The sequence below is a fragment of the Erpetoichthys calabaricus genome, chromosome 9 (assembly GCF_900747795.2).
Source record: "Erpetoichthys calabaricus chromosome 9, fErpCal1.3, whole genome shotgun sequence".
Taxonomy (NCBI): domain Eukaryota; kingdom Metazoa; phylum Chordata; class Cladistia; order Polypteriformes; family Polypteridae; genus Erpetoichthys; species Erpetoichthys calabaricus.
Window position 1 is genome coordinate 15,868,653 of NC_041402.2, and position 26,903 is coordinate 15,895,555.

Consider the following 26,903-nt stretch of genomic DNA (forward strand, 5'->3'; position numbering starts at 1 on the left):
TAATTGATCAATTTTCCATATTTACTCATTCTTTCACTATTTTTGTAAAGCTGTTGTAAACCTTAGCAGATAACAAGGAAATATCCAGCCCAGGATAAGAAGCAAGACCACTGCACTTAAGCACACTCACATTTCTCCAACCATCTAACACATGCATGTTTGGGAGCTGGGAAAGAACCAGCATATTGTAGAAAACGCATATGGTCATCTGTGAGCTGTGAGGAAGCAGTACTCGCCACTGCACTTCCATGTTGCCATAACAGTGAAGATCTTCATCTTCTTCTTTCGGCTGGTCCCGTTAAGGGTTGCCACAGCGAGTCATCTTTTTCCATATCTTCCTGTCCTCTGCATCTTGTTCTGTTATACCCATCACCAGCATGTCCTCTCTTCCTCTTGCCTGGCAGCTCTATCCTTGGTACCCTTCTCTCAGTATACCCCTAATCTCTCATCTGCACATGTCCAAGCCAACGCAATATCGCCTCTCTGACTTTGTCTACCAACCGTCCAACTTGAGCTGACCCTCTGATATCCTCATTTCTAATCCTATCCATCCTGGTCACACCCAATGCAAATCTTAACATCTTTAACTGCCACCTCCAGCCCTGTCTCCTGCTTTCTTGTCAGTGCCACCATCTCCAACTCATATAACATAGCTGGTCTCACTACTATTTTGTGATAATGAGATTATTAAATAATAATTAAAGTAGTGTTTTAGCATAACAAGCCAACCAGGATGTTTTTCTACCAACTACTGTATAATAAACATAAAATAATTGTTAAAATTCTTTGTTTACTATTATATATTTTATTTTTTGACAGTCCAGTGGGTGACAAAGATAACCACAAAAGGCTTTTAATTACAGTCTGGAATCGAAACAGAACTTCCAAGTAAGAAGAAATTTTACTTATGTTACACATTGTGCCTCCCTTGGTGCAGATGTTTAGATAGTAGAAGATGCTTTTGTTGTGTTATTTTAAATGATAGATTGGCCATCCACAGCTTTTGCTTTTATATGGTCTTTGTTTGAAATATGTGTGTGTTTCACCTCAAGGTTGTGAAAAATTACTACATACTTTCCATACAGACTAAAAGAAAAGCCTTAGTCTTTTTGTACATATGTGAATAGCAATAAAATGTACAGTATATAAAAGCATTCTTTAATGAAAATATTTTGAAACGAGAAAGTAACAGGTTCATAGTTGGTGTGCTTTCACTTTGATGTGTATATGCACTTACTAGCAAGCACAGAAGACCGAAAAGTACATTTAATGTGCTAGTAAAACAGATGGAGATGTCTGCTATTGCTGGTTCTTTTAGATTTTTTATATGACATACAAAGCTGCACAGCACCCCACAGATAATGGTAGTAATGTATTGTAAATAATAATAATATATAGTATGCAGCAATTTATTCAACAATGTTTTGTGGTGATGAAAGTTGCTACAAAAAGAGTACTGTAAAAAATGCTGCATGATCATTTCTATCTGTTTTATATTTCTTTTAAATTGTCATTGTAAAAACATTTTGCATTGTCTAGTATTTGCTAGAGTCATTCATAACTTCTCATACTGTACAGCTTTTGATGTCTTTGCCAGATTTAAATTGAGTCACAGGCATTAATCAAATTACTTCATTTAAATTTACAAATCCTAATAATTTCATTGAACAATGCTGTTCATGTTCTGTGCTTACACAGAGTTTACTTCCTGTTCTTTGGCATTGTTTGTTGTCACTAATTGTGTGTTTCCAGGAACTTTCTCCCCCTTAAACTGAATATTATTTTTTTTTAATTTGCTTTTCATTTTTCACAAAGCAGTTAGGAAATGATGTTGAAAAGTAGAAGATGAATTGCTGGTCGTTATAACACAATATGAATTTGCAAGTATGCAGGTGGCAACTGTTGTGAATTTAAGGCTGTGTTTATACTTTACTAGCCAAAGTAATATGATAATGTAAGAAAGCAAATATTTATGTGTTTATTAAATGTTATCCCTTTTGTCATTTGTCAAATTCTTCATTTACATTACCCCTTTATCAATTTGTCTGCTCTCGTGAGTCAAGAATTTATTCATTTGGTTTATGATTGGATTCCTTAATTGCTGTAGCTCCTAGTGTTGTTTCACAAATAGATATTTAATCCTGCATAAATAAACTGGATGGCTTCTTGAATAACTAAATCCTTGGACCACACATCTACAGTGGGAGGGACTGGGGGAATTCGGGTTTACAGATATCACTGCAGGTTTTCATATTATTACAGTAGAGTACGCCAGTGGTGAAAATTAATAATATTATAGAGGTGATTTATTCAATATTGATTTAAATTGTTGCAACTCACAATGATGTATTGACATAAAAGAGTATAAGTGTCACAATCCTAAAATGGACTTGAATTAAATGTCTATACCAGGGATCTCAAACTCCAGTCCTGGAGAGTCATGGTGGCTGCAGGTTTTCATTCTAACCCTTTTCTTAATTAGTGACCTGTTTTTGCTGCTAACTAACGTCTTTTGAGTTCATTTTAATTGGCATGCTCTTGGAAGACTCAGACCTAATAATTGTTACTTTTTCCTTAATTAGCAGCCATACAATAATGAGATACAAAATGAACCAAAACATGACCAGCAAACTGTGACCATTATACAATATCTGAAAATAAAAAAGGTGCAGGTCTCAGGAATGTTGATTTGCTGAGGTCCCCAAAACATTTTAACACTGCTCTTAGAAAAGTAAAGAAAAAATCAACAATTTTGGCAATGGCTGCTATTGCACTAGGAGAGCAGCAACACACCATGGAATTAAAGAACAGGTTTAATTAACAACAAGACTTGGTGCCTAATTAAGCAACTGATTGGAGTGAAATTGGTTGGAGTTTTAGGCCTTGACTTTTAGTTGGTTTTCTGCTGACTCACTCACTTCACATTTCATTTCTGTTTAAGGAAAAAAGTAAAGCAATTCAGAGAAAACATTGAAGTTCCGGGGGAAAAAAATCTTAAAAAGCAATTCAATTAAAATTAATTCAGAAGAATTTAATTAGCAGCAAAAACAGGTCATTAATTAAGAAAAGGGTTAGAATGAAAACCTGGAGCCACTGCGGCCCTCCAGGACTGGAGTTAGAGTTCCCTTGTCCCTGGTCCAACAAAAAACGATACGAAGGACTAATGCTGCCTTCTGTTATTCTCTTTCTGCCATATTTGGAACAGTGACTAAAGATATGTGCTTCTTTCTGCTTTACCATGGCTTCACCTGTCTTTATCACACTAGCCCCTTGTATTGACTGTGCAACACAATGTAATGCTGTAGTTAAGCACTCAATTGTAATCGTTATTCCACAATTTATATACATACGTACTTATAAAAATTGTGGAAAAACAATCACAACTGAGTACTTAATTATGGCATTAGACTGTATTACACAGTCACCTAGTCGCACTTAATTATGGCATTAGACTGTATTACACTGTCACCTAGTTATTCTGTAATTATGCAGGTAATTATATATTAAGTACAGCATAATTATGGATACCTAATCTAAAGTGTTAACCTTTCTTTTTTCTTTTGTGGAATTTGCAGTTCAAATGCAACATTTTGTATATTGTTGTACTATATAAACAGAAAAGGGAAAACAAAATCCTTTCTGTTTCTTGGTAAACCTATATAGAAGTATGATTAGTAATGCACCACCTAAATTAGATCTGCGACTAATTTTTAACCTTAATTGAAGTTTTTCAAAATTTCATGTTTACATATCTGAAAATCAATATGTAGGGTATTGCATTAGATTCCAGATTTGTTTTGTATTTCTTGCTTAGTTTTTTCTGTTTTTTGTCATGTTTTACAGAAAAAATGAACTGCTTGGTTGCATGAGTTTTGGATTACGCTCTTTAATTGCATCAGAAAAGGCAAGTTATTAATATTTTTCATTAATCAGTTTCCTTTCTTTTTGACCTTTTCTCTGTCAGGTTCACTGGTGACAAAATAGTCATTACTTTCTCACAGCACACATTAAATTTGGGCTCGAGGGGGTAGTTGCCAGTTAAGAGATGCCGGTTGATCTGTTTTGAACTCCAGGAGTAAAATGGGATGCCTTGGAGAAAATCCAGACTCCACTCAGAAGGCTTCCCAACTCGCACCTGAATATAAAAACGCAGGTACTAACATCCTATATAGCTTATTAACACATGCTGTAGGTTCAGTATAATTTTTCAATAGTTCTAGGATACATTCTAGTTACCTGCATTGACACCTTTTCAAGGTAATAAGATTATGGTATCATGGAAAAAATCAATGTCACAATCTGTCTAAGAAATTTTACTATCACTTGGGTGTATGCTTTCTCAAGTATCCCATTTTAAGTAGTAACAGAATTATCATGCTGGATAAAATAAACACTAGCAAATAAATTGTATTTGATAAGTATTGCCTGTACACTTATGGAACAGATTTATATTTCTTTTGCATGTATAATTTTTCCAATATTTGGAGAACAGACAACAACTTGAGCTAACTGAAACAGGTATTCTAATGGCTCACTATTTCTCATGTGGAATAAATTCTCCTTACTATATTCTTGCTTTAGTAACATTACCTACGGGTACCACAAATACTACCTCTGTGTTTAAATGCAGCCTTTGACATTGAGGGCAGAGACACCACAGAGTAAGCTATTTCTTATGTAACTTAGGTTATGAGGAATGTATAACTACCTAATTATATGATGGGGAACTTTCAACACCACACATCACTGACATGATTTGGAGTTTCCTCCAGAAAATAGGTTAGGCCTTCAAATGAAGCCAGGGAACAGACCAGAAACCTACCTGATCTGACCAGCAGAGCCAACCTTGACCTCTCCTAGAACCCTTAGGGCTCATTTATACTTCATGCTTAGAATGCGTACGCGCCCGCATCATGGCTGCCACACGTTCCCAGCATTCATTTGACGTGTCCTCTGAGCAGGTCCTTAGAAAATAACGCGATGCATGTGCAAGTTGCAGTACCAGCAAAAAGTCGGGGGGCGCAGTGTGATAAAAGTTGGAATGTGATGTCAGAGTCTCTGGATACTATCTACATGTGACAGAAAGCCGCTTTCCGGATGCTACGAAATCGATGTGCATGCTTCGATGTTTGATGAATGGTTTGATGTTGTGAAGCAAAATGCCGACATACAGATGCATTCGTGGTGCTTTTATATTCAAGCGTCGCATATTCCCGATCGTAATGACACAATACATTTTAAAAGTTTCACATTCCCTCTTCTGTGCCGTCTTTTTTTTTTTTTTTTCCTAGGGCTTCCTCCGGTCCTGACAGCAGCCGCAAACAGCAGTAGGTCACCACACAGAACACATTAAATGTATGATATTCCAACTCTCTGCACATTTAGAATCCTTAGATTTATACTTGATATCACTTTCATGATGAAATGCATTAAAGTATGTATGTTACATTTTACAGATAAATCGTAAGTTTCGTTTAAATAATGAATACTGTTAAGCATCTTGCAGGGAGTCACGTCGCTGATATTCCCTGCCTGGAGTTGACATGTTTTCCTGCTGGGTTTCCACAGTGTGCTCCGGTTTCCTTCCAAAGATATGCAGATTTGTTGACACTAAAATGACGCCAGTGTATGTGTGTGCTTGTATTCACTTTGCGATGAGCTGATGCCTCGTCCAGGGATTGTTTCTGCCTAGTGCCTAATGCTAGCTGGAATGGACACATCCCTGGATTGATGGATTTAATCATTAAACATCCTTTTCAGAGATATTGCGGTAGGTGTCATCGGAATTTAATGGGTGTTCCAGGCAATTCACAACACAGTGAAGCCGAACCTGTTCTCACCATGATAATATCTCACACTGCCACCTGTTGGATTCTTCCAGATTTATGTAAAGTACGCACACAAGTATAAACAGTACAATCCTTGCGTAGCAGGAGCATCTGCTGCAGCATGCGTTGCGTGAAGTATAAACCTGGCCTAAGGCACCTGCTAGCTCACAAAATGGGGAGCAGGCAAAAACAACTGTAATTAAAACAAAACTAAAGCAAAAGCCCCCACAAGGAGTAGATAGATAGATAGATAGATAGATACTTTATTAATCCCAATGGGAAATTCACATTCTTCAGCAGCAGCATACTGATACAATAAATAATATTAAATTAAAGAATGATAATAATACAGGTGAAAAAACAGACAATAACTATGTATAATGTTAAATATTAACATTTACCCCCCTGGGTGGAATTAAAGAGTCGCATAGTTTGGGGGAGGAACGATCTCCTCAATCTGTCTGTGGAGCAGGACAGTGACAGCAGTCTGTCGCTGAAGCTGCTCTTCTGTCTGGAGATGATACTATTTAGTGGATGCAGTGGATTCTCCATAATTGATAGGAGCCTGCTGAGCGCCCTTCTCTCTGCCACAGATGTTAAACTGTCCAGCTCCATGCCAACAATAGAGCCTGCCTTCCTCACCAGTTTGTCCAGGCGTGAGGCGTCTTTCCTCTTAATGCTGCCTCCCCAGCACACCACTGCGTAGAAGAGGGCGCTCGCCACAACTGTTTGATAGAACATCTGCAGCATCTTATTGCAGATGTTGAAGGAAGCCAGCCTTCTAAGGAAGTATAACCGGCTCTGTCCTTTCTTGCACAGCGCATCAGTATTGGCAGTCCAGTCTAATTTATCATCCAGCTGCACTCCCAGATATTTATAGGTCTGCACCATCTGCACACAGTCACCTTTGATGATCACTGGGTCTATGAGGGGTCTGGGCCTCCTAAATCCACCACCAGCTCCTTGGTTTTGCTGGTGTTCAGGTGTAGGTGGTTTGAGTGGCACCATTTAACAAAGTAGGGTCACTGTCAACCTCTGGCTTGTGTGCAAATAGGGCAGCAAAGCATCTTTATAAATCAATGATTTCTTATATTAAAAAAAATCAAAATAAAAAGAAAAGCTCAAAAAAAGGCATGTTTGAGTTGCATAAAAGGCCACCCTAAACAAGTCCCAATTTGAAATCCAGAAATCACAATCTTTAAAACGGTGCTAAAAAAAAAAAAAAAAAAAAAAAAAAAAATCTAGTACAGAAAATGCAATACTCACTGTAACTTCTCTCCTAGGCCTTCACAGCTCACTGATATAACCAGTAGGAGGGTCCAGGAGTTGTGACATCAGAATTGTCCTGCCTCTTGGGGCGTCACCTACAATGAACATGGAACATAAGAACGTTTAAAGGGACAGAACATGATAATAAACGTAACAAATAATACATAAAAATATAATACATAATCTCTCAAAAAACAACAATAAAACACATAAACACATGTAATACCATGACAATTACCGTTAGGATCTTTGATTTGTGGTTGACTTTCCGTATGGCTGTGCCATGTACGAAAATGATTATCAGAATAAAGTTACTTATAGTTCAGAGAGAAAGGTGTATTTTAATGTATTAACATCCGAATTTCGGCAGATGCAGCAGTTAATCCTAGTTGTGCAGTGGGCATTTGCAACATATTTGGCAGGCCTTGCTACTGACTTACAAAATTTGGTGTTCATCAGATGTCTTATGTGGAAGTTTCCCCCAACCTGGGACCCTAATGCCAAATTTGTTGTAAAAAACTGGCACAGGAAATGATTTATTTTATTAAAACACATTCATTATGTCAAATCCTCACCATGCAACACTCCTAGATTGCTTATTCATCTTTGTGGTACCCTTCTGTAGAATCCTCCTTTTGTATTTACGGAATATGAAGTTCCCTCGATATTGCCATTCAAACTGTGGTACAAAACCTTATTTATCTAGTATGCAGACATTATGGTTGTGTTTTAAGTGCAAGTGTTTCAGTTTTTCATAATGCATTGTAAAGCATCTGATGTTAATTCACTGAAGCTTTTTTAATTCCTTCTTTGGCATTAAAATTTTTCACTGAAACCGCAAATTGTATATATGAATTCAACACAAAATTAAACATATAAGGTAAACTGGTAGCTGTTCTTGTTGCTGTCACATACTGTAAACATCTTCTTTTTCCAGATATGTCTTTTTAAGCTTTTACCATTTTACTTATTGTGAGGTTTCTCATTTATTTTATAATATCATTTGCATGGTAATGGGCCAACATATGCAAATGAGATTGAATATTAGCTGCTCCTGTACATATAGCGGAGTGGTGGCTCTGAGGCTAGGGATCTGCACTGGCAATTGGAAGGTTGCCGGTTCGAATCCCATAAATGCCAATAGGGACTCTGTTCTGTTGGGCCCTTGAGCAAGGCCCTTAACCTGCAATTGCTGAGCGCTTTGAGTTGTGAGAAAAGCGCTATATAAATGCAAAGAATTATTATTATTATTTATTATCATTCACTCTCCTTTATACTTTTGTCCCCTTTTTAATAGCTATGACTTGGATATAATTAAAGTAACAATTTTTTTCATATATTAAAAATGAGAGATTATCACGGTGTTCCAAAAGATGTGATGAAAACATAAATCATTTTGTTAGAAAGGTAAATCACAAATTATTATTTGGTATATTTCTAATTACTGAATGACAGCAGAAGGAGGAAGGCTTATCAAGCAAAAAAAACATGCAGCTTTGTCGAACTGGCTGGATTTAAGTGAGTGAATTTTAAAATTTAAAGCAGCTATACTGACTAATGTACAATAATGTAAGTTTATACCAGCATTAAATAACTGCAGCTTTTTTCCAAACTAGTTTTCATAAGTTTTTTTGGTATATGTAAAAACAAAGGAAATATCTACTTTGTTTTTCTGCTAATTCCCACATGAGTGTCCTCAGGGAGCACTTTTGTTACACATTACTTAAACAAATGACTTTGGCAGAAACGCTGAAACTGAGGATAAAGCATTACAGTTTAGAAGGGAAAAAACTTTCAGGGGAGAAGAATTACTGATACTTATCTGTTTAGGAAGCAGTGTGAAGCTAGTATAGCAAATTCACTGATTGCAGATTGTTTTTGCCTGTTGATTTTTGCAATGTGAGGAAAGTCTGACAGCAGTAGATTATTTTTTTATTTTACTTTTCCACAATTCTTTACTTTTAATTATTTTGTTAAGTCTAATGGATTTTGTTTTTACCTCCAACCCAGTAAATTAGTTTGGAGTTGCAGTAATTGAAGCTGATCACTCACATATACTATTATAGTGCCAGTTTAGAGGTGATAAAGCTCTGAACTGAGCTTTGTTGATATAATATATGGCATCAAACTTGAATGAAATAAGCTTTTAATTTAATCTGTTTTAATTCACCAAATCAGTGGTGATTAAGAAGTTCAAACTCTACTGATCTAGTGAATCAAAGTAATAACTCGCTAATGTATCTATTGCAGGTTGTTGTGCTAGATAAATCAACCACCTGTGACGATGTGACTTTGCTGCATGCTCCCATCTTCTGTCTGGAGCCCTTGAACCTGTCACCGTCGGTAATGCTACCGATGAGCTAGGCAGTGAGGCAACAACAATGGAGCAAGGGGATGGTGTATAAAAGTGCCAAGTACTTTTATTAAAACAATCAAAACAATGTTCAAATTAAATAAAGTGCAGTGATTCATAAAGAGTAATTTAAATAAATAATCCATAAAAACAGATGTGAAAAGTGGAGGTTAAAATCCATTAGAAAAAACAATCTTTAAAACAACGAGGTTAAAACCATGCTGGAAGCTGTCCTTTTAAAAAATCCGGTGCATCCTTCTACTACTGGCGGCCCCCCTGCTTCTCCCATCTGGGGCTTCTCAACAGGAGAGTCCGCTGTACATGCAGCTGACCTTCTCTGCACTGTCCTACTGTTCGGATCGCCTTACCGACCCCTGGCTCCGGTTGGCTCCTTCTGACAGCGACTTGGGTTCCACAGCGACCGGGGCGCCCACGCTGGGGAATACACACCCCAAGTCCCGACTCCCGTGGTCTTACGCGGAGAGTCATCCATCTTCAGGTCACTCCCACCCTTCAGAATAAACTCTGCGGGAGCGACCACTACTGCTACTCCTCGGGTGTCGGCCTAACACCCAAGCTCCCTGATCAGCTACACATGAGCCTGCACCCGCTCACTCTCCTGCACCGACTTTCTCATGCTACTGCAACTGCAGCTTCCTGCTCTCCTGCAACCTCCTGCTTTCTTTCACCTGTTGTCTCTCTTTTCTTTTTCCTCCTTTAGCCGACTCGCGCTTCTATATATCAAGTGGCTATGGCAGCTGTGGCAAATCAGCAGCCCTAGGAACAATCACGGATGCGGGCGGTTTCTCACCTGTGCACTTAGTTGAGAAACGCCCACACCGCGAATCGCCCTGAGAACCGCTTCAGCCACACAACCACCACACCCCCTCACCAAGCTGCGAGCGTGGTGATTATTTATTTTAAAACTGGCCTTTGATGAGAGCTGTGGACCTGCTATACCACATCACCCCCATTAAACTACTTGCATGCCAGCAGGGATCAGAGCCTGTCTTGGTGGGGGCAAACTAAAACGAACTCTGTATTTTTAAATCATTCTGCGGTAAGAGGCACAAGGCAGGAACATTGGATGCAATAGCACTGTTTTGCAGTTTCATCACAAATGAATCTACACTAGGATTTTAGCACATGCAACCACAATGGTGTGCAGAACACTGGCAGAAATTGGACACTGGTAGAAATCTGTCAAATAGGAGAAGTTTCGTATATCATTTTTTACAGTGGTTTAGCACATCAGAAAGCTTTGTTACTTGTTGCAAAAGTGACACACGTGTTTCAGTGGCATGAAGTGGACATTCCATTATCTCCTGACATAATGCAGCACATGGTGGTACACCTGGGGAGATGAAAAAAGACAGTGAAGACTGAACATTGGGCTATCTTTGTGAAAGTGGAAGGACAGGTGGGACGTGGTACTTGGCCATGAATGATGTTGTCTTTTGGAAAAAAAAATATGATTTGAGTACAGGTCTTTTGAAATGCTGGCATATGTACTAAAGCACATGCACGCACTCGCACATATTATACGTTGCTTCTCAAATGTGAATTGCTATCAGTTTCCTTCAGTCAAATATATGATGGTCACAGAAAAAAATATTACTTTTAATCGTGTATTTTTCCTGTACATGTAAGAAGAAAGATCTTACACTAATTTGAAAACTATTGATGCTCCAGTTATTTCAGTTACCAAAAAAAGTAACTTACCTAAAATTGCATTGGAATGTTTTTGCACACTTGGAACACAAAGTACACAGCCAGTATCAGTTTGACTTGGGGAAAAGAGAGCATGTGGGGTGGGACATTTTGGATGTAGTGAGCTGCGTATAAAGAGTACAGTGATGGCACACATTGGGCTTTCTTTGTGAACATAGAAGGACTGTTGGAATGGCGCTTGGCCAAGAATTAGTTGCTTTTTAGAAAAGAATAATAAAGGATTTGAATACAGTTATATGGAAATGCTGGTGCACATATTTACTTATATACAGTATACACACTTGTAGCATTGAATTACATACACACATGATGCATTTGCGTACATGAACAAAGGAAGCAGACTGTTTATTGTTCCTTTTGCATACATAGTTGGTTACGCAGTGTCTGTGCATTGTAATGTTGTAACACACCTTGGAATACAAAGTACACTGTCGGCATGAATTTGATGTTTGCTGTCCTCTGTAAACACGTCATGTTCTCTCCACAATTTGCCCTCTCACGTGTTATCCTTTCCCCATGTCAGATTGGGGCTGGCTGTATACTTTGTATTCTGACAGCTTTGCTGCTCTCAGTCACTTGGCACACTTTGCCAAGTTGCGTGGACTTTTCATTTAAGAGATTTTTGCACTGCTGCCAGACAGGTTTCATTCTAGAAAAGTGTTATCCATCCATCCATCCATTTTCCAACCCGCTGAATCCGAACACAGGGTCACGGGGGTCTGCTGGAGCCAATCCCAGCCAACACAGGGCACAAGGCAGGGAACCAATCCTGGGCAGGGTGCCAACCCACCGCAGGACACACACAAACACACCCACACACCAAGCACACACTAGGGCCAATTTAGAATCGCCAATCCACCTAACCTGCATGTCTTTGGACTGTGGGAGGAAACCGGAGCGCCCGGAGGAAACCCACGCAGACACGGGGAGAACATGCAAACTCCACGCAGGGAGGACCCGGGAATCGAACCCAGGTCCCCAGATCACCCAACTGCGAGGCAGCAGCGCTACACACTGCGCCACCGTGCCGCCCCGAAAAGTGTTATTTTTTGGTAAATTTGTTCTGTTTGGTTTGTTTAATTGCAGTTTACATGACTGTTCAAATAGTATGAACATTAATCTTGTTTGTTGAAGTTTAAATTTAGCCTCCAGAAATTATTTTGATATAAATTAAGCAGGTAGGACTTCATTTTAAACATTTTTATGTGTTAGGTCTATATAGTGATATGTTCCATTACTGTCCAAAATTTTGTAAATGTTATGAAATATAATTTTTCTTATATCATCCACTCCTATGCACAGTGTTCATTTGTACAATAGTTCCTTTTGTTTTGTACCAGCAGTGTGCTCCTTCCAGGTGATTTGTCTGTCTTTGTGTATTCAACTTTTTGGCATTCACTTCTGCTCTGTTGGGCCCTTGAGCAAGGCCCTTAACCTGTAATTGCTGAGCGCTTTGAATAGTGAGAAAAGCGATGTATAAATGCATAGAATTATTATTATTATTATTATTCATCTGCCCCCATTGTAGATCTGTCATTTTTCCACTTGTTTAAAAAAAAAAAAAAATGCTGCAGCACTGAAAATAAACTTGCTTGGAATGTAAATTCTTGTGCTAAAATATTTGATGTGGGTTTAAAAAAAAAAAAATTTTTATTTGATGCAACAATGTTGGGTTTTGTAACCTTTCAGTACAGGAACTTTGGGGAAGGCAGGATTCAAACCATTTCAAGTCTTAAACATTTTCATGACCGCTTGATTGGTGACTTTACTTTGGCTATTCAACTTCATTCTTATTTATCTCCTAATAATCTCTATGAACAGTTCCAGTCTGGTTTTTGCCCCCTCCATTGTACATAAATGGCACTTATCAAAATTACTAATGACCTCCTTATGGTATCTGATTCTAGTTTAATCACTATTCTCATCCTTCTTGATCTGAGTGTGGCATTTGACACTATTTGTCACATAACTCTTCTTAATAGATTACCCACACACCACTAGATTGGTTTAGATCCTACCTCTCAGGCTGCACTCAGTTCATTCAGCTTAAATCTTTCACATCCCAACCCACCTCTGTTACTTCATTATTTACCTCCTTCCCCTCGGCAATATATTTCGTAAATATAGCATTAGCATCCACTGTTTTGATGATGACACCCAGCTCTACCTCACCAGCAAACCTACTTCCTTTCCACCCTCCTTGCTTATTGATTGCATAGCAGAATTTAAATCCTGGTTCTCTTCAAATTTTCTTAAATTAAATAGTTACAAAACTGAGGTTTTCCTCATTGGTACAATATCAACATTATCCAAAACTGATCATTTTTCATTTGTTATTGATAATTCCTCTGTCTCCCTTTCCCCACAGGTTAAGAGTCTGAGTGTCATCCTTGGCAGAACTTTATCTTTTCAGTCCCACACCGTCTCCCAGTCTGCATATTTTGTAACATTAATCGTATTCGCCCCTCCCTCACTCCCCACACCACTGCTATCCTTGTTCATAGCCCGGTCACTTCTCGCCTGGCTTATTGCAATTCCCTTTTCTTTGGTCTTTCTCACAGATCTCTCTATAAGCTTCATCTCGTCCAGAATTCAGCTGCCTGCATCATTACTAGAACCCCCTCTACTCACCATATCACTCCCGTTTTGCAGCAGCTTCACTGGCTTCCAGTTAAGTTCCGCATTCAATTCCAAAAACAACCATGCCTCTTCATATCTGTCGGACCTCCTCCATGTTGCCATTCCCTCCTGCACCCTTAGGTCATCTTCCTTCATCCACTTGACTGTCCCCTTCACCTGTCTTACCACTATGGGGAGCGGAGCATTCAGTTTCTCTGCTCCCCAGCTCTGGAACTCACTACCATCTGAGTTTTGAAATATTGATTCATTCTCACTTTTCAAATCTAAACTTAAAACTCATCTGTTTTAGACTGCTTTTTCTCTTTTACTACAATTGATCTGTCTGATTTTTAAATTTTGTATTTTAGTTTTGTTTATACAGTAATCCCTCGCTATATCGCGCTTCGCCTTTCGCGGCTTCACTCCATCGCGGATTTTATATGTAAGCATATTTAAATATATATCGCGGATTTTTTGCTGGTTCGCGGATTTCTGCGGACAATGGGTCTTTTAATTTCTGGTACATGCTCCTCAGTTGGTTTGCCCAGTTGATTTCATACAAGGGACGCTATTGGCAGATGGCTGAGAAGCTACCCGGCTTACTTTTCTGTCTCTCTTGCGCTGACATTCTCTGATCCTGATGTAGGGGATTGAGCAGGGGGGCTGTTCGCACACCTAGACGATAAGGACGCTTGTCTAAAAATGGTGAAAGATTATCTTCACGTTGCTATCTTTTGTGCAGCTGCTTCCTGAAACGACATGCAGCACGGTGCTTCGCATACTTAAAAGCTCGAAGGGCACGTATTGACTGTTTGTTTCTCTCTCTCTCTCTCTCTTTCCCTGCTCCTGACGGAGGGGGTGTGAGCTGCCGCCTTCAACAGCTTTGTGTCGCGGTGCTTCGCATACTTAAAAGCAAACAGCCCTATTGATTTGTTTGCTTTCCTCTGTCTTTCTGACAGTCTCTGCTCCTGACGCGCACTCCTTTGAAGAGGAAAATATGTTTGCATTCTTTTAATTGTGAGACGGAACTGTCATCTCTGCCTTGTCATGGAGCACAGTTTAAACTTTTGAAAACGAGACAAATGTTTGTTTGCAGTGTTTGAATAAAGTTCCTGTCTCTCTACAACCTCCTGTGTTTCTGCGCAAATCTGTGACCCAAGCATGACAATATAAAAATAACCATATAAACATATGATTTCTACTTTGCGGATTTTCTTATTTCGCGGGTGGCTCTGGAATGCAACCCCCGCGATGGAGGAGGGATTACTGTAATCTGTGTTTTTTCTGTTGTTCAGTGCCCTTGAGTGTTTAGAAAGGCGCCTATGAATAAGTAAAATGTATTATTATTATTATTATTCAAATATGACATAATTAGAAGGTCTTTGTAATGGTCATTTTGGGTAGTGTGATTTATTCCTGACTTGCTGATGTTACTAAGAGAGGCTGTGCTTATCTGTGACTCTGTAATGGAATTTACAGTATAGACAGGCTTAGAAAATGGAATAATTGTTTGGAACAGTGTGCTTTTACTTTCTTAAGGCCATGTCATATTACAGGACTTTTCCAGTGATTTTTTTCAGTTGTAGACTTCATTTACATAATTTGAGTGAGTCATGGGCAGCTGTGGCACACTCTTGTGATTGCCAATCATAGAGGTTAACAAAGCAAGAGACTCAGTCCAACCAGTCATCGACTTGCCCAAACAAAATGACAAAGGGTTCATTTTGTCTTGAATAATAGGTATGGGCTTGGGATTGTGTGAAAATGTGCAACCAATGAGCGCTCACCTAAAATTACTATGCATATAATACAGCCACAAGAAGTAAGGACTGGCTGACCTGACAAAAAGAAGAAAGACTCATCTGTTTGATTTCAAATGTTTTATGTACCACGAGAGAGTGGAAAAAAGAAAAAAATGAAAGGTCAAAGATTGTGGCTGAATTTGCCATATCTGTAAAGTATTTGCACAAGCACCAGCTCCATCAGGCAGCATGTTATTTGCTGTCAGAAAAATAGTGAAGCCATCTAACTTGACGCAGATGAAATGACTAGTTTTCACAGGCTGACATGCTCAGGCAATGAGATCAGCCACTGCATTTGTCAAGATTGAAATCCTCCCTGATCAGAAGTCGTGTAGTGTGACATTGGCTTTAGATAGCTTATACAGTTTGTTGTTTTCTGTACATTCTTTGATTGTGTATTTTAATATAGCACATGGCAAAGAAACTAAATAAAAATATTATTAAATGCACTAAATTTATTACATGAAAATAAACAGTTTGAAATGAGAATAATTTATTGCTGTAATATTAGACATCAATGCCTGTAAGTCCTTTAAGAACAGAGCCTTTAAACACTAAAATCTGTAGTGGAAATGGTTGCTATACTTCTGTTTAGTTGACAATTTTTATTGAGCTAAATCATGAACCTGCTGCCAAAAGCATTTAGAGTTTTGTCTGCTTTTAAATGAAGCGTTTTAAATTTAATGTGAAATTTGGTTCAGTGTTTGTAATCTTCATATTAACCACTTAAAGGAATTCTGTCTACTTGTATTGAGAAAATGCATCTTCCTGTCTGAAACTATTGGATGTGCTAGTTATGTTTTGCTCATTTCTGCCCAGAGGCATATTTAATTTAATAATGAAATCAAACATGAATGATATTATGTGTTTTATCCCTTGTTGTACCAATTTAAATTTTCTTTTGTAAGATAGATGCTGAGACTCTGCATAGAAATAATTATTTATGCTATGTTTGTCGTGATGCTTATGCTGCCTATGAGCAATTTATTGGGATTAAAAGCAAAACCTGCTTTTCACACAGAGGTTTATATAACACACAACCATCTGCCTGCTAGGGCTGGACAGATACATCAACTGCTGGAAAACTGAACTTGCTCTTATTCCCAGAAGTCTTGAACTAAATAATGTAAGAAGAAGCAGTGCTCGTGTTAATGCATGTTGCTTACATGTTTGCCAGCTTGATAGTTTTTTTTTTTTGTTCTGTTTCTTCAAAGGATTTTTTAAAGTCGATATGCTTTACTTCTGCATGTACTTTATTACTCAATTTCTTTTTGGATATGCCAGGAAATCGGTGGATGGTACTATTTGCTGGGTGAAGAACTGGGAAGGACTAAGCATTTAAAAGTGGCTACTCGACGCCTCAGGCACAAACAAGGTAATAACTAGAATGATAATGTACTGTGGGTTGTCATTTGCATTTAATATGCTTTATTTTCTTTTTGAAGTAAAGCTGATTCAAAAATTTGACCTAAATGCCAAATTATGCAAGGCACTATTTATTTGTTTTAATCTTAATCTAAACAATACATTTAATTAGAGGCAATAGTGAAAGCAGAATCATTTGTGTACTGTATTTCCAAGTCGGAAGACTTTGCTTAATTACAACATCCATTTTTGAAATTTCAGCTATTGATTACATCAGATTATGAATGTACTGTACATGTAAACATTGAACATTCTTTAACCTTCATACTTTAATTCCAGGCTGAGAGAGAATATGCGTTTTAGAAAGATCTCTATTAGAAATAGGGCTTTGACTTTTGTTTATTTTAAAATATCTTGCTGTAGAAGTACAGATCATATTTGCATATTAAATCTAAACTTCCTGTTTTGATTGTTTAATCACACATTTACCTATTTAAAAATATTCCTTGTGGAAGTAATACCTTCTGACAACTCTGGATGTTTTTTTTTTGGGCAGCATGCTGTTTACAGTTTGAATTCAAATTATTATAATATGTATCTTAATGATAGTTATATTATAATGTTTTTGGACTGTATTCTGTAGTAAGATACTATCACCTTTGTTCAGCAGTGTGTTTTGCATAGTATTTATTAGTAAAGATTTTTCTGCAGTTTTTTGTTAATAGCAATGTGCTAGTTCTGTATCTTATACTGCCGTTTCAAGTCTCATTGACTTTCTAGGTCCTTGAATTTATTTTGTATTATCAACATAGATTCTCTTCTTCCTGCCTGCCTGTCTACAACAAAGCAAAGTGGTTTCCTAATTGTAAAATGATCTAATAAAACCTTCTTCTGGAAGTGCCAGTTTAAGTTTTATCCTGAAAATAATGGCAGGTGATCCAGATCTCCAAAATGCAGTTCAATAAAAGCAAGTGCTTGCTTCTAAGGTTTTTTGTTTGGTAGACTTTGGTAAAATAAATGTTTTATGATCTGAGAGAAACATAATTATGGCACCAACTAGGTTGGAGTTTTGAACTGACAAATGTAAATTGACTCTATCTAGGAATCTGTAAGAGTTTTCTCTGTGATGGAGTGGCATCAGGTCCAGGTTTGTTTTGTCCTTTTACTTAATGTGCCATGTGTAGGTGCGTTCAAAACTGGCATCAGTTGCCTGTTTGCTTGTTACTGGGGAAAATACAAAAACAAAATATAATTTTTGAGTCATTTTTAGTTTGCCTTTTCCTTTTTCAGATTCTTTCAAATGTGGAAAAAAAGCTAATTTTTTTGGTGATTCATTCTGATATTTACATAGTTTAAATTGATCCAATTTCAATACTTGTTTTTGTGGCTTTTTTCTTTATTCAGGATCATGAACGTGTTTCATATGAGAATGATTTTTTTTTTAAACTCGGTTTGATGGTATGTACAGCTCAAGAAGCTTATGGTTTTACAGAACCATGCAACAGCCAGTCTGGCATCAAAAAGAGGACAAAGCTCTAAATGATTGATTAAAGTCAGTTGGCTGTTACATTTTTATTCAAGAGATTTTCTAATCAAGTAAATTTTGCCTTTGACCCTATTATCTGGTAGTATAAAGCGTTAAAGTTAAATCCCTTGGTGATTACATGTATGATGTGATCCTAAGCTCTGGAATTACATATCCAGTACAGTTAGAAATTCTTCATTTAATGCAAAATTGAAGTCTTTTTGAACTTTTAAGTTTAATGTAGGGCCTTTACAATATATAAGTGTTTAATCAGATTGATCACAATAAAATTTACTGGGTGGCATCATGTTGCAATTATTGAAAAAAAATGTTACCTTGGTAATCTTATTTTTCAGGATTCTTTTGCTCCTTTCCATTAACTTTGCACCATGACCCAATTTTTGCAAAATATGAAAAAAAAATTCACAGATCTTATGTGTGATAGATTGATTTTGAATTATTTACCCATGTTTTTAACAAATCAGCCTATCTGAATCTCACAATACCCACTAACAGCTTGTGATATATATTGAATTCAAAACTGTACAGTCTTTAAAATACATTTTGGGATGTGATAGTATTTTAAGTGATGACACTGTTGTGTATACTTATGATTTTTCTAATACGTTTCTATCTGTCTATCTGTCTATCTATCTGTCTATCTATCTGTCTGTGCTGGTATCCAGATGGTTGCCAGTTCGAATCCTTGTCACTGCCAAAAAACAGATCCTACTCTGCTGGGCCCTTGAGCAAGACCCTTAACCTGTAATTGCTCCAGGGGCGCTGTACAATGGCTGACCCTACGCTCTGACCCCAAGGGGTATGCGAAAACTAACAAATTTCTAATACAAGAAATTGTATAAGGCTATATACAGTGCCTTTCATATCTGTCTGTCTATATCTATATAATATTATGCTTGACAAAGTAGTGAGTATCACATATTAGTTCATTTAAGTTATAGAATCCTTGATTTTTGAGACATTGAAAACCACAACTGTTATCACATACAGGATGGGAGTCTAAGCATCAACAGAAAGTATGTGAGCAGATCTGCACTTTAAAATACAGTATGACTTCTCTGTTAAGACCCATATCCACTGGTGGTAGCTGTTGATTTCTCTTTACTTGACTGATTTTTCTACTAAACTCTTTCTGAACTAGCCATAAACCCTTTAATCCCAGCAGGGCCCGTCACAGGAATGTTCAAGCTCATCCTTACTTGAAAGTTATGGATTCAGCTTGCCATCCTCCTTTAACTCTTTTGTCCTAACATGCCAGACCAACTATAAATGTTGCTACAAAGTGCCTACTTTAAACTTTGTGTTACATACTTGAGGTACCTGTTGCTAGAGTTCCCTAATTTTAAAGGGTCCCCACTTTTTGTTGGCTTTAACACCCTTACATTTTTGACGGTCGCCATTATGCTTCTGCTTTGTTCTTGTTTTTAAATATAGCTGAAATTGTAGCGATGTTTTTGGTACGTTTTACATAACACATTCAAGCTGTGTATTTCATTTTTTTTAAAGAAAGAGAGCAAATGAGTGAACATGGCCCTACAGGTTTCAGTGTTACAGTGCTGATCTTTTATTATAATCATTTTTTACTTTGTGTACTGTGTTTTTATTTATTTTTTTAACAAATTTGTGCCTTTTATATGCACTAATTCTGTATTTAGTAATTAGTATAATCCATGCTTGCATCTAACTGAGATTTTGTCACATTTACTGTTAAGATGAAGACATGCCAGTAGGACAGGGTGAAAGTCCATCACAGGATGACATGTCTAATATGATATTGGAAATTAAAAAGCCTGTTATAAAATAACTGGCTAAATATTAAGAACAAAAATATAGCAAAACTATTATATAATTTATAATGTTTCAATCAAAATGCTGAAAATTTCAGTATTTTTAAGAAGACTACTTAACTTTTTAAGAAAGTTTAGTTTACTCAATTTAGATTTTTCTTATTTTAAGTACTCTCATTAACTGTCAGATTTCATATTTTTTACCTCGTCAGAAAAGACTTTTTAAGCAAAAATCAAAATAATATAATGAAAAATTTTACATTCATTAGTGTTATTGGAAGTCTGTATCTTTAACTTTAAAACAACTGGCTTCTAGTTGAAATTCTTTTTCTACCACTAGCTTGTTGATTGTCTCTGAAAATGCAATAAACAAACCAATGAACAACTGTAGTTTTTCTACTATATTTCTAAAGTAATATTAGACTAGATAAATTTTATTAGTCCCAAGGGGAACTTGAGATGCATACCATAGCATAAACATAAAAATAAGTATACAGAATCACAGGTTAGATAATACAGCCAATAACTATATCAATAAGTATATTATGCTGAAATTTGAAAATTAACTTAGAGTACGTTGGGAGGAAGCGTTGAATTGCCTGATAGCAGTGGGCAGAAAAGACTCCCAGAGGTGCTTCTTAGCACACCATGGTAGAAAGAGCCTGTGGCTAGAAGTGATCCAAGAGAGCTCCGCCTGGTAGGAATGGAGGGGTTTTTCATGATGGCATCGGATTTTTCCACAACAGCTTCCAGTATGTCCAGGGTTTGCCCTGTGATGGAGCAGGCTTTCCCCGATAGGTTTGTTCAGGCATTGTGCACCTTTTGAGCTCAGGTTGCTTCCCCAGGAGACTACAGTGTAGAACACCACACTGGCTACCATGGACTGGTAGAATATTTCCAGCTACTTGCTGCATACATCTAAAGACCCGAGTCTCCTTAGCAAGTCCACTCTGCTCTGATTGTTCTTGTGTTGTGAGACTGCTCCAGTTTGTTGTTTCTGTGAACCCCCAGGTACTTGGAGCTCTTCCCCACTTACACATCCTCCCCTTGGATGGTGACTGGTCTTGGAGGCTCCTTGGTGCACAGAAAGTCCACTGCCAGCTCTTTTATTTTGCTGATTTTAGGTTGCAGGTAGTTATCCCTTCACCACAACACGAAGTCCTCCACAACCTTACTGTACTCTGACTTGTCTCCATTATTAATGCAGCCTGTGATGGAGGAGACATGAGAATTTCTGTAGATGGCAAGCGCTGGTGTTGCAATAAAAGTCTGTTGTGTTGAAGGGTGAAGAGGAAGAGAGACGGGATAGTTCCCTGAGGTATTATGAGAAAGTGTTTATTATAGAAATAAAGTAAATCAAATAAGGTGTGCTTGTGTAATGACTTCAGTGGCTGAGCTGTGAGTTAAGATCTGTTGACAGTATTTAACAAGTATGTTTTTGATATGTAGTTACTCTTGTTTTAATCTAATATTAGTTCAATCAGGTTTTTAAAGTGCCTTTAGCATTTTGTTCCTTTTTTGCAAAGCATTAGTAGTTTGTAATAATTTGAACATGCCTAATGTATTCATGGGCGGCACGGTGGCGCAGTGGTAGCGCTGCTATCTTGCAGTAAGGAGACCTGGATTCGCTTCCCGGGTCCTCCCTGCGTGGAGTTTGCATGTTCTCCCTGTGTCTGCGTCGGTTTCCTCTGGGTGCTCCGGTTTCCTCCCACGGTCCAAAGACATGCAGCTTAGGTGCATTGGCAATCCTAAATTGTCCCTAGTGTGTGCATGGTGTGTGTGCCCTGCGGTGGGCTGGCGCCCTACCCGAGGTTTGTTCCTGCCTTGCGCCTTGTGCTGGCTGGGATTGGCTCCAGCAGACCCCCCGTGATCCTGTGTTAGGATATAGCGGTTTGGACAATGACTGACTGACTGACTAATGTACTCATTCTTGTAAGTATTATATAAGGGATTGCTTAAAGAAAGAAAAGCAGAATTTGCTTTATTAGGTTAAAAAAATTAATCAAAGTGCAGTCAGCTGTTCTGTATTTGAATTTCTCTAGATCGTTGCTTCCGTCATTTTGTATTTATATCACCTTTTTCCCCCCATGTTTAAAAAAAGAAAAAAAATAGATATGCCATTCTCTTACAGTATATAAAATAGAAGAAGTAAAAGCCATAACTTATTTTTATGAACATCTTCTCTAACTCCCCACTCTTATTTGTGTAGCTGAAATTAAGCACTTTCATTATTTATCTGCCCTTGGAACAGAGCTAGTTTACTTGATTTGAATTAAATTACAGGCCTTGTCACTTCCAGAAATTCTAAGATGAATTTGTGCTTATGGGGTGTATACATAAAAGGAGATAAGATAGGGAGTAGAGTTAGGTGGAGAACATTCTTACTGACATTTGCTGCACCTAAGAGACTCTGCATCTGGTTACTGTCCAGGGAGTGGATGTAGAGGTGCCGTGCCTCCTACAAGTACTCAGGGGTCCTCTTTAATGACAGGTTGGACTGATCTTGGAACACAGAGGAACTATATAACAAAGGGCAGACCAGGCTCTTTTCCTTAGGAGACTGCAGTATGTTCCTTTAATGTGAGAAGTGGCCTCCTCCATAGTTTCTACAACTCTGTGATGGCCAGTGCAATGTTTCCTCACTGTTGGTGTGCTGGGCTGGTAATGATGCTAATCTTTCTATGAATGTTTTACTACTGGTGGTGTGCATCTTTGCACATTTAGTATTTATTTGGTTTAACGCAAAATTAAATCCAGAAGTCAGGAACGTGACTGTATTTAATATGTTATCATACAAGTGTGTGTGACCAGTAAAAGTGCACAGATGATGAAAGTGTAACATGCTTGATTTTCTTGTTTTTAATAGCCTTTCTGAAGACATGTCAAATAAAAATATCCCAGTCTGCTGAAGTAAATTTTCATTTTTTAATGGTATTGATTAGGCTGATATATGTGTCTGTAATCTTGAAAGAGGCTGGCAAAAAAAAAAAATAAATGGCTATACCCCCAAAATTTAAGATTTTATGAAAATCCAGACTTGTATGTGCAACACTGCAAGATATTCATTGTGTCCAATTTGCTGCAGTAGAACTATGAAGTTTTGATAAAAGATAACATGTAGTGTGTAAATTGGATTAATTTTAAATATCCCAGCACATGAAAAAGCTAAGGAAAAGAAAATAAAGTAATACTACACTAGAATTGGCATTATACCCAGAAAACCATTATTCTCTTAACTGATTAGGAGCATTTTCCTTATGTAATAATCAAGCAGTTTGACTTGAACAGAAACCAGTGTAAGTGCTTCTGGGAATATACAGTGCATACACAACTTTCTTTGTGTAATTGTTCATGGACGTTAACTATTCCCAGGAAGGAAATACTCACCTAGTGTGAATGTGGTCATAAAAGCTTTTGTAGTGTGAAAGGGGAACTACCGGTAGATCTCGCTCACCACTTAACATACACAAAACCCAGGATGTTACTGGGTTTGCTATCACTACACTGAGGTTTACATTACCAGTTAATATATGCAACACATGCAGTGCAGAAATATCATGACTTTATAACATTCTCACATGATATTTCTAGGTTAAGAAAGAATGAAGGCATTCAAGGATACAGGAAGGTTTATAAGAGCCCTACGGCCTCCGGCAGGTTCCATTTATGAACAGCTTATCTCACTATGCCCTGGCCATGCAGGGGCTGCAGTCAGGTAGCACCAAACTCCACGTTTCACTGCACCAGACAGTTGCAGTGGAGTGTTCTTTTTTGCTAGAACTAATAGTAATGCTCTTATTTATTACATTTTAAGAACTAATCTTTAAAAACAGAACAGTTATTCTGGTAAGCTCTCAACCTTGTTACTTGTTTAGTTTATATGTGTCAACACCTGGCCTTTTATGATGGTGTACATTACACAAGAGTGTTATGTGATATGCTGCTTGAATTCAGGAGCTTTCTTCAGACATTTGTGGTTGATTATTATGCACATCTTACTAGGGCTTGTTGAATACAATAGCTTGTTCCAGTTTCCAAAGTTTTGGAACTACAGACTGGGATATCCTGCAGGGATCACATAGTGAGAACATTGAGGAGGTTGTTGACTGCAGTACCGACTACATCAACTTCTGTATGGACATTGTAGCTCCAGTAAGAACAGTACGCTGCTATGCTAACAACAAGCCATGGATTACAAGTGACATCAAGGGCCTTTTGAACCAGAAGAAAAGGGCTTTTAAAGGCGGTGATCAGCATGAGCTCAAGCGCGTGCAGAAGGAACTCCGAGTCCAGCTCAGGGCGGCGAAGGAGCAGTACAGGAGAAAGCTGGAGCAGAAGTTGAAGAATAACAGCAAGAAGGAAGTGTGGGATGGGATGAAGATCATCACTGGCTGCAGCTCGAAGTGGGGTGCCACCATCGAGAGAGCCGTGAAGAGAGCAAACCAAATGAACAACTTCTTTAACAGGTTTGACCACCCTAACCTACTCTCACTCTCACATCCGAGTACTGCACCCTCCACACATCCTTCTGCTGATACCAGCATAGGAGAGACATCCCCACCCATACTTACAACAGCGCAGGTGAGCAGGGAGCTGAGGAGACTTCGTGCCAGCAAAGCAGCGGGTCCAGATAGAGTATCGCCATGACTGCTGAAGGCCTGTGCATCGGAGCTGGGGATGTCCTCTACAGCGCATCTTCAACCTGAGCCTGGAACAGGGGAGAGTCCCGAGGCTTTGGAAAACATCTTGCATCACCCCAGTCCCAAAGGTATCATGTCTTAGTGAGCTGAATGACTTCCGGCCTGTTGCTCTGACATCACATGTGATGAAGACCATGGAGAGGCTGCTGCTTCACCACCTGAGGCCACAGGTTCAACACGCCCTCAACCCTCTGCAGTTTGCATATCAGGAGAAGGTGGGAGTGGAGGATGCCATCATCTATATGCTACACCGATCCCTCTCCCACTTGGACAGAGGCAGTGGTGCTGTAAGAATTATGTTTCTGGACTTCTCTAGCGCCTTCAACACAATCCAACCTCTGCTCCTTAGGGACAAGCTGACAGAGATGGGAGTAGATTCATACCTGGTGGCATGGATCGTGGACTATCTTAAAGACAGACCTCAGTATGTGCGTCTTGGGAACTGCACGTCTGACATTGTGGTCAGCAACACTGGAGCGCCACAGGGGACTGTACTTTCTCCGGTCCTGTTCAGCCTATGTATATCGGACTTCCAATACAACTCGGAGTCCTGCCACGTGCAAAAGTTCGCTGATGACACTGCTATCGTGGGCTGCATCAGGAATGGGCTGGAGGAGGAGTATAGGAACCTAATCAATGACTTTGTTAAATGGTGCGACTCAAACCACCTATGCCTGAACACCAGCAAAACCAAGGAGCTGGTTGTGGATTTTAGGAGGCCTAGACCCCTCATGGACCCTGTGATCATCAGAGGTGACTGTGTGCAGATGGTGCAGACCTATAAATATCTGGGAGTGCAGCTGGATGATAAATTAGACTGGACTGCCAATACTGATGCTCTGTGCAAGAGAGGACAGAGCCGGTTATACTTCCTTAGAAGGCTGGTGTCCTTCAACATCTGCAATAAGATGCTGCAGATGTTCTATCAGACGGCTGTGGCGAGCGCCCTCTTCTATGCGGTGGTGTGCTGGGGAGGCAGCATAAAGAAGAGAGATGCCTCACGCCTGGACAAACTGGTGAGGAAGGCAGGCTCTATTGTTGACATGGAGCTGCACAGTTTAACATCTGTGGCAGAGCGACGGGCGCTCAGCAGGCTGCTATCAATTATGGAGAATCCACTGCATCCTCTAAATAGTATCATCTCCAGACAGAAGAGCAGCTTCAGCGACAGACTGCTGTCACCGTCCTGCTCCACTGACAGATTGAGGAGATCGTTCCTCCCCCAAACTATGCGACTCTTCAGTTCCACCCGGGGGGGTAACTGTTAACATTATACAAAGTTATTGTCTATTTTTTACCTGCATTATTATCAATCTTTACTTTAATATTGTTTATTGTATCAGTATGCTGCTGCTGGAGAATGTGAATTTCCCCTTGGGATTGATAAAGTATCTAACTATATCTATATCTATCTACAGCTATATCTATCTATCTATCTATCTATCTGGCTTTAGCTTGTATTTGGTAGACTTTGATTAGTCAATTTAATGGTAAGTTTATAGAATAATCCATATTAAGTGTGTATCCTAGACAGTGTGGTATAGTGTTTAAGGCTTTAGGTTCCAAACCCTGAGGTTGTGGGTTCAAATCCTGCTATTGACACTGTGTGACCCAGAGCAAGTCATTCCACACCTGCCTGTGCTTCAACTGGAAAACCAAACTAAATGTAACCAGTTGTATCACAAATGTTGTAAATTGCCTTGGATTAAGGCGTTAGCCAAATAAGTTAATGTAAATGTATCCAACAGAAGGCACATGCTCCCCGAGAATGTGTTCTTGTTTTGACCTTCCCAGTAACCATGACGGAGACATTAAGGCAAGAGAAATGTGGTACAAAAGAAAGGATACATTGATCTTGCTTTAAAAGGAAGCATTCACTCCTAATATACATTGCAGTATAATT

The 26,903-nt window shown here is 38.6% G+C and overlaps 1 protein-coding gene across 2 annotated transcripts in view; it reads left to right on the plus strand.

Annotated features, from left to right (window-relative positions):
• rgs3a (regulator of G protein signaling 3a) overlaps positions 1-26,903 on the plus strand; it is a 459,798-nt gene that overhangs the window by 49,528 nt on the left and 383,367 nt on the right. For both annotated transcript variants that reach the window (XM_028809166.2, XM_051931938.1), the window contains 3 exons: positions 820-888; positions 3,844-3,904; positions 16,887-16,977. In XM_028809166.2, the coding sequence (XP_028664999.2) occupies positions 820-888; positions 3,844-3,904; positions 16,887-16,977 (221 nt within the window). The remainder of the gene's footprint in view (positions 1-819; positions 889-3,843; positions 3,905-16,886; positions 16,978-26,903) is intronic.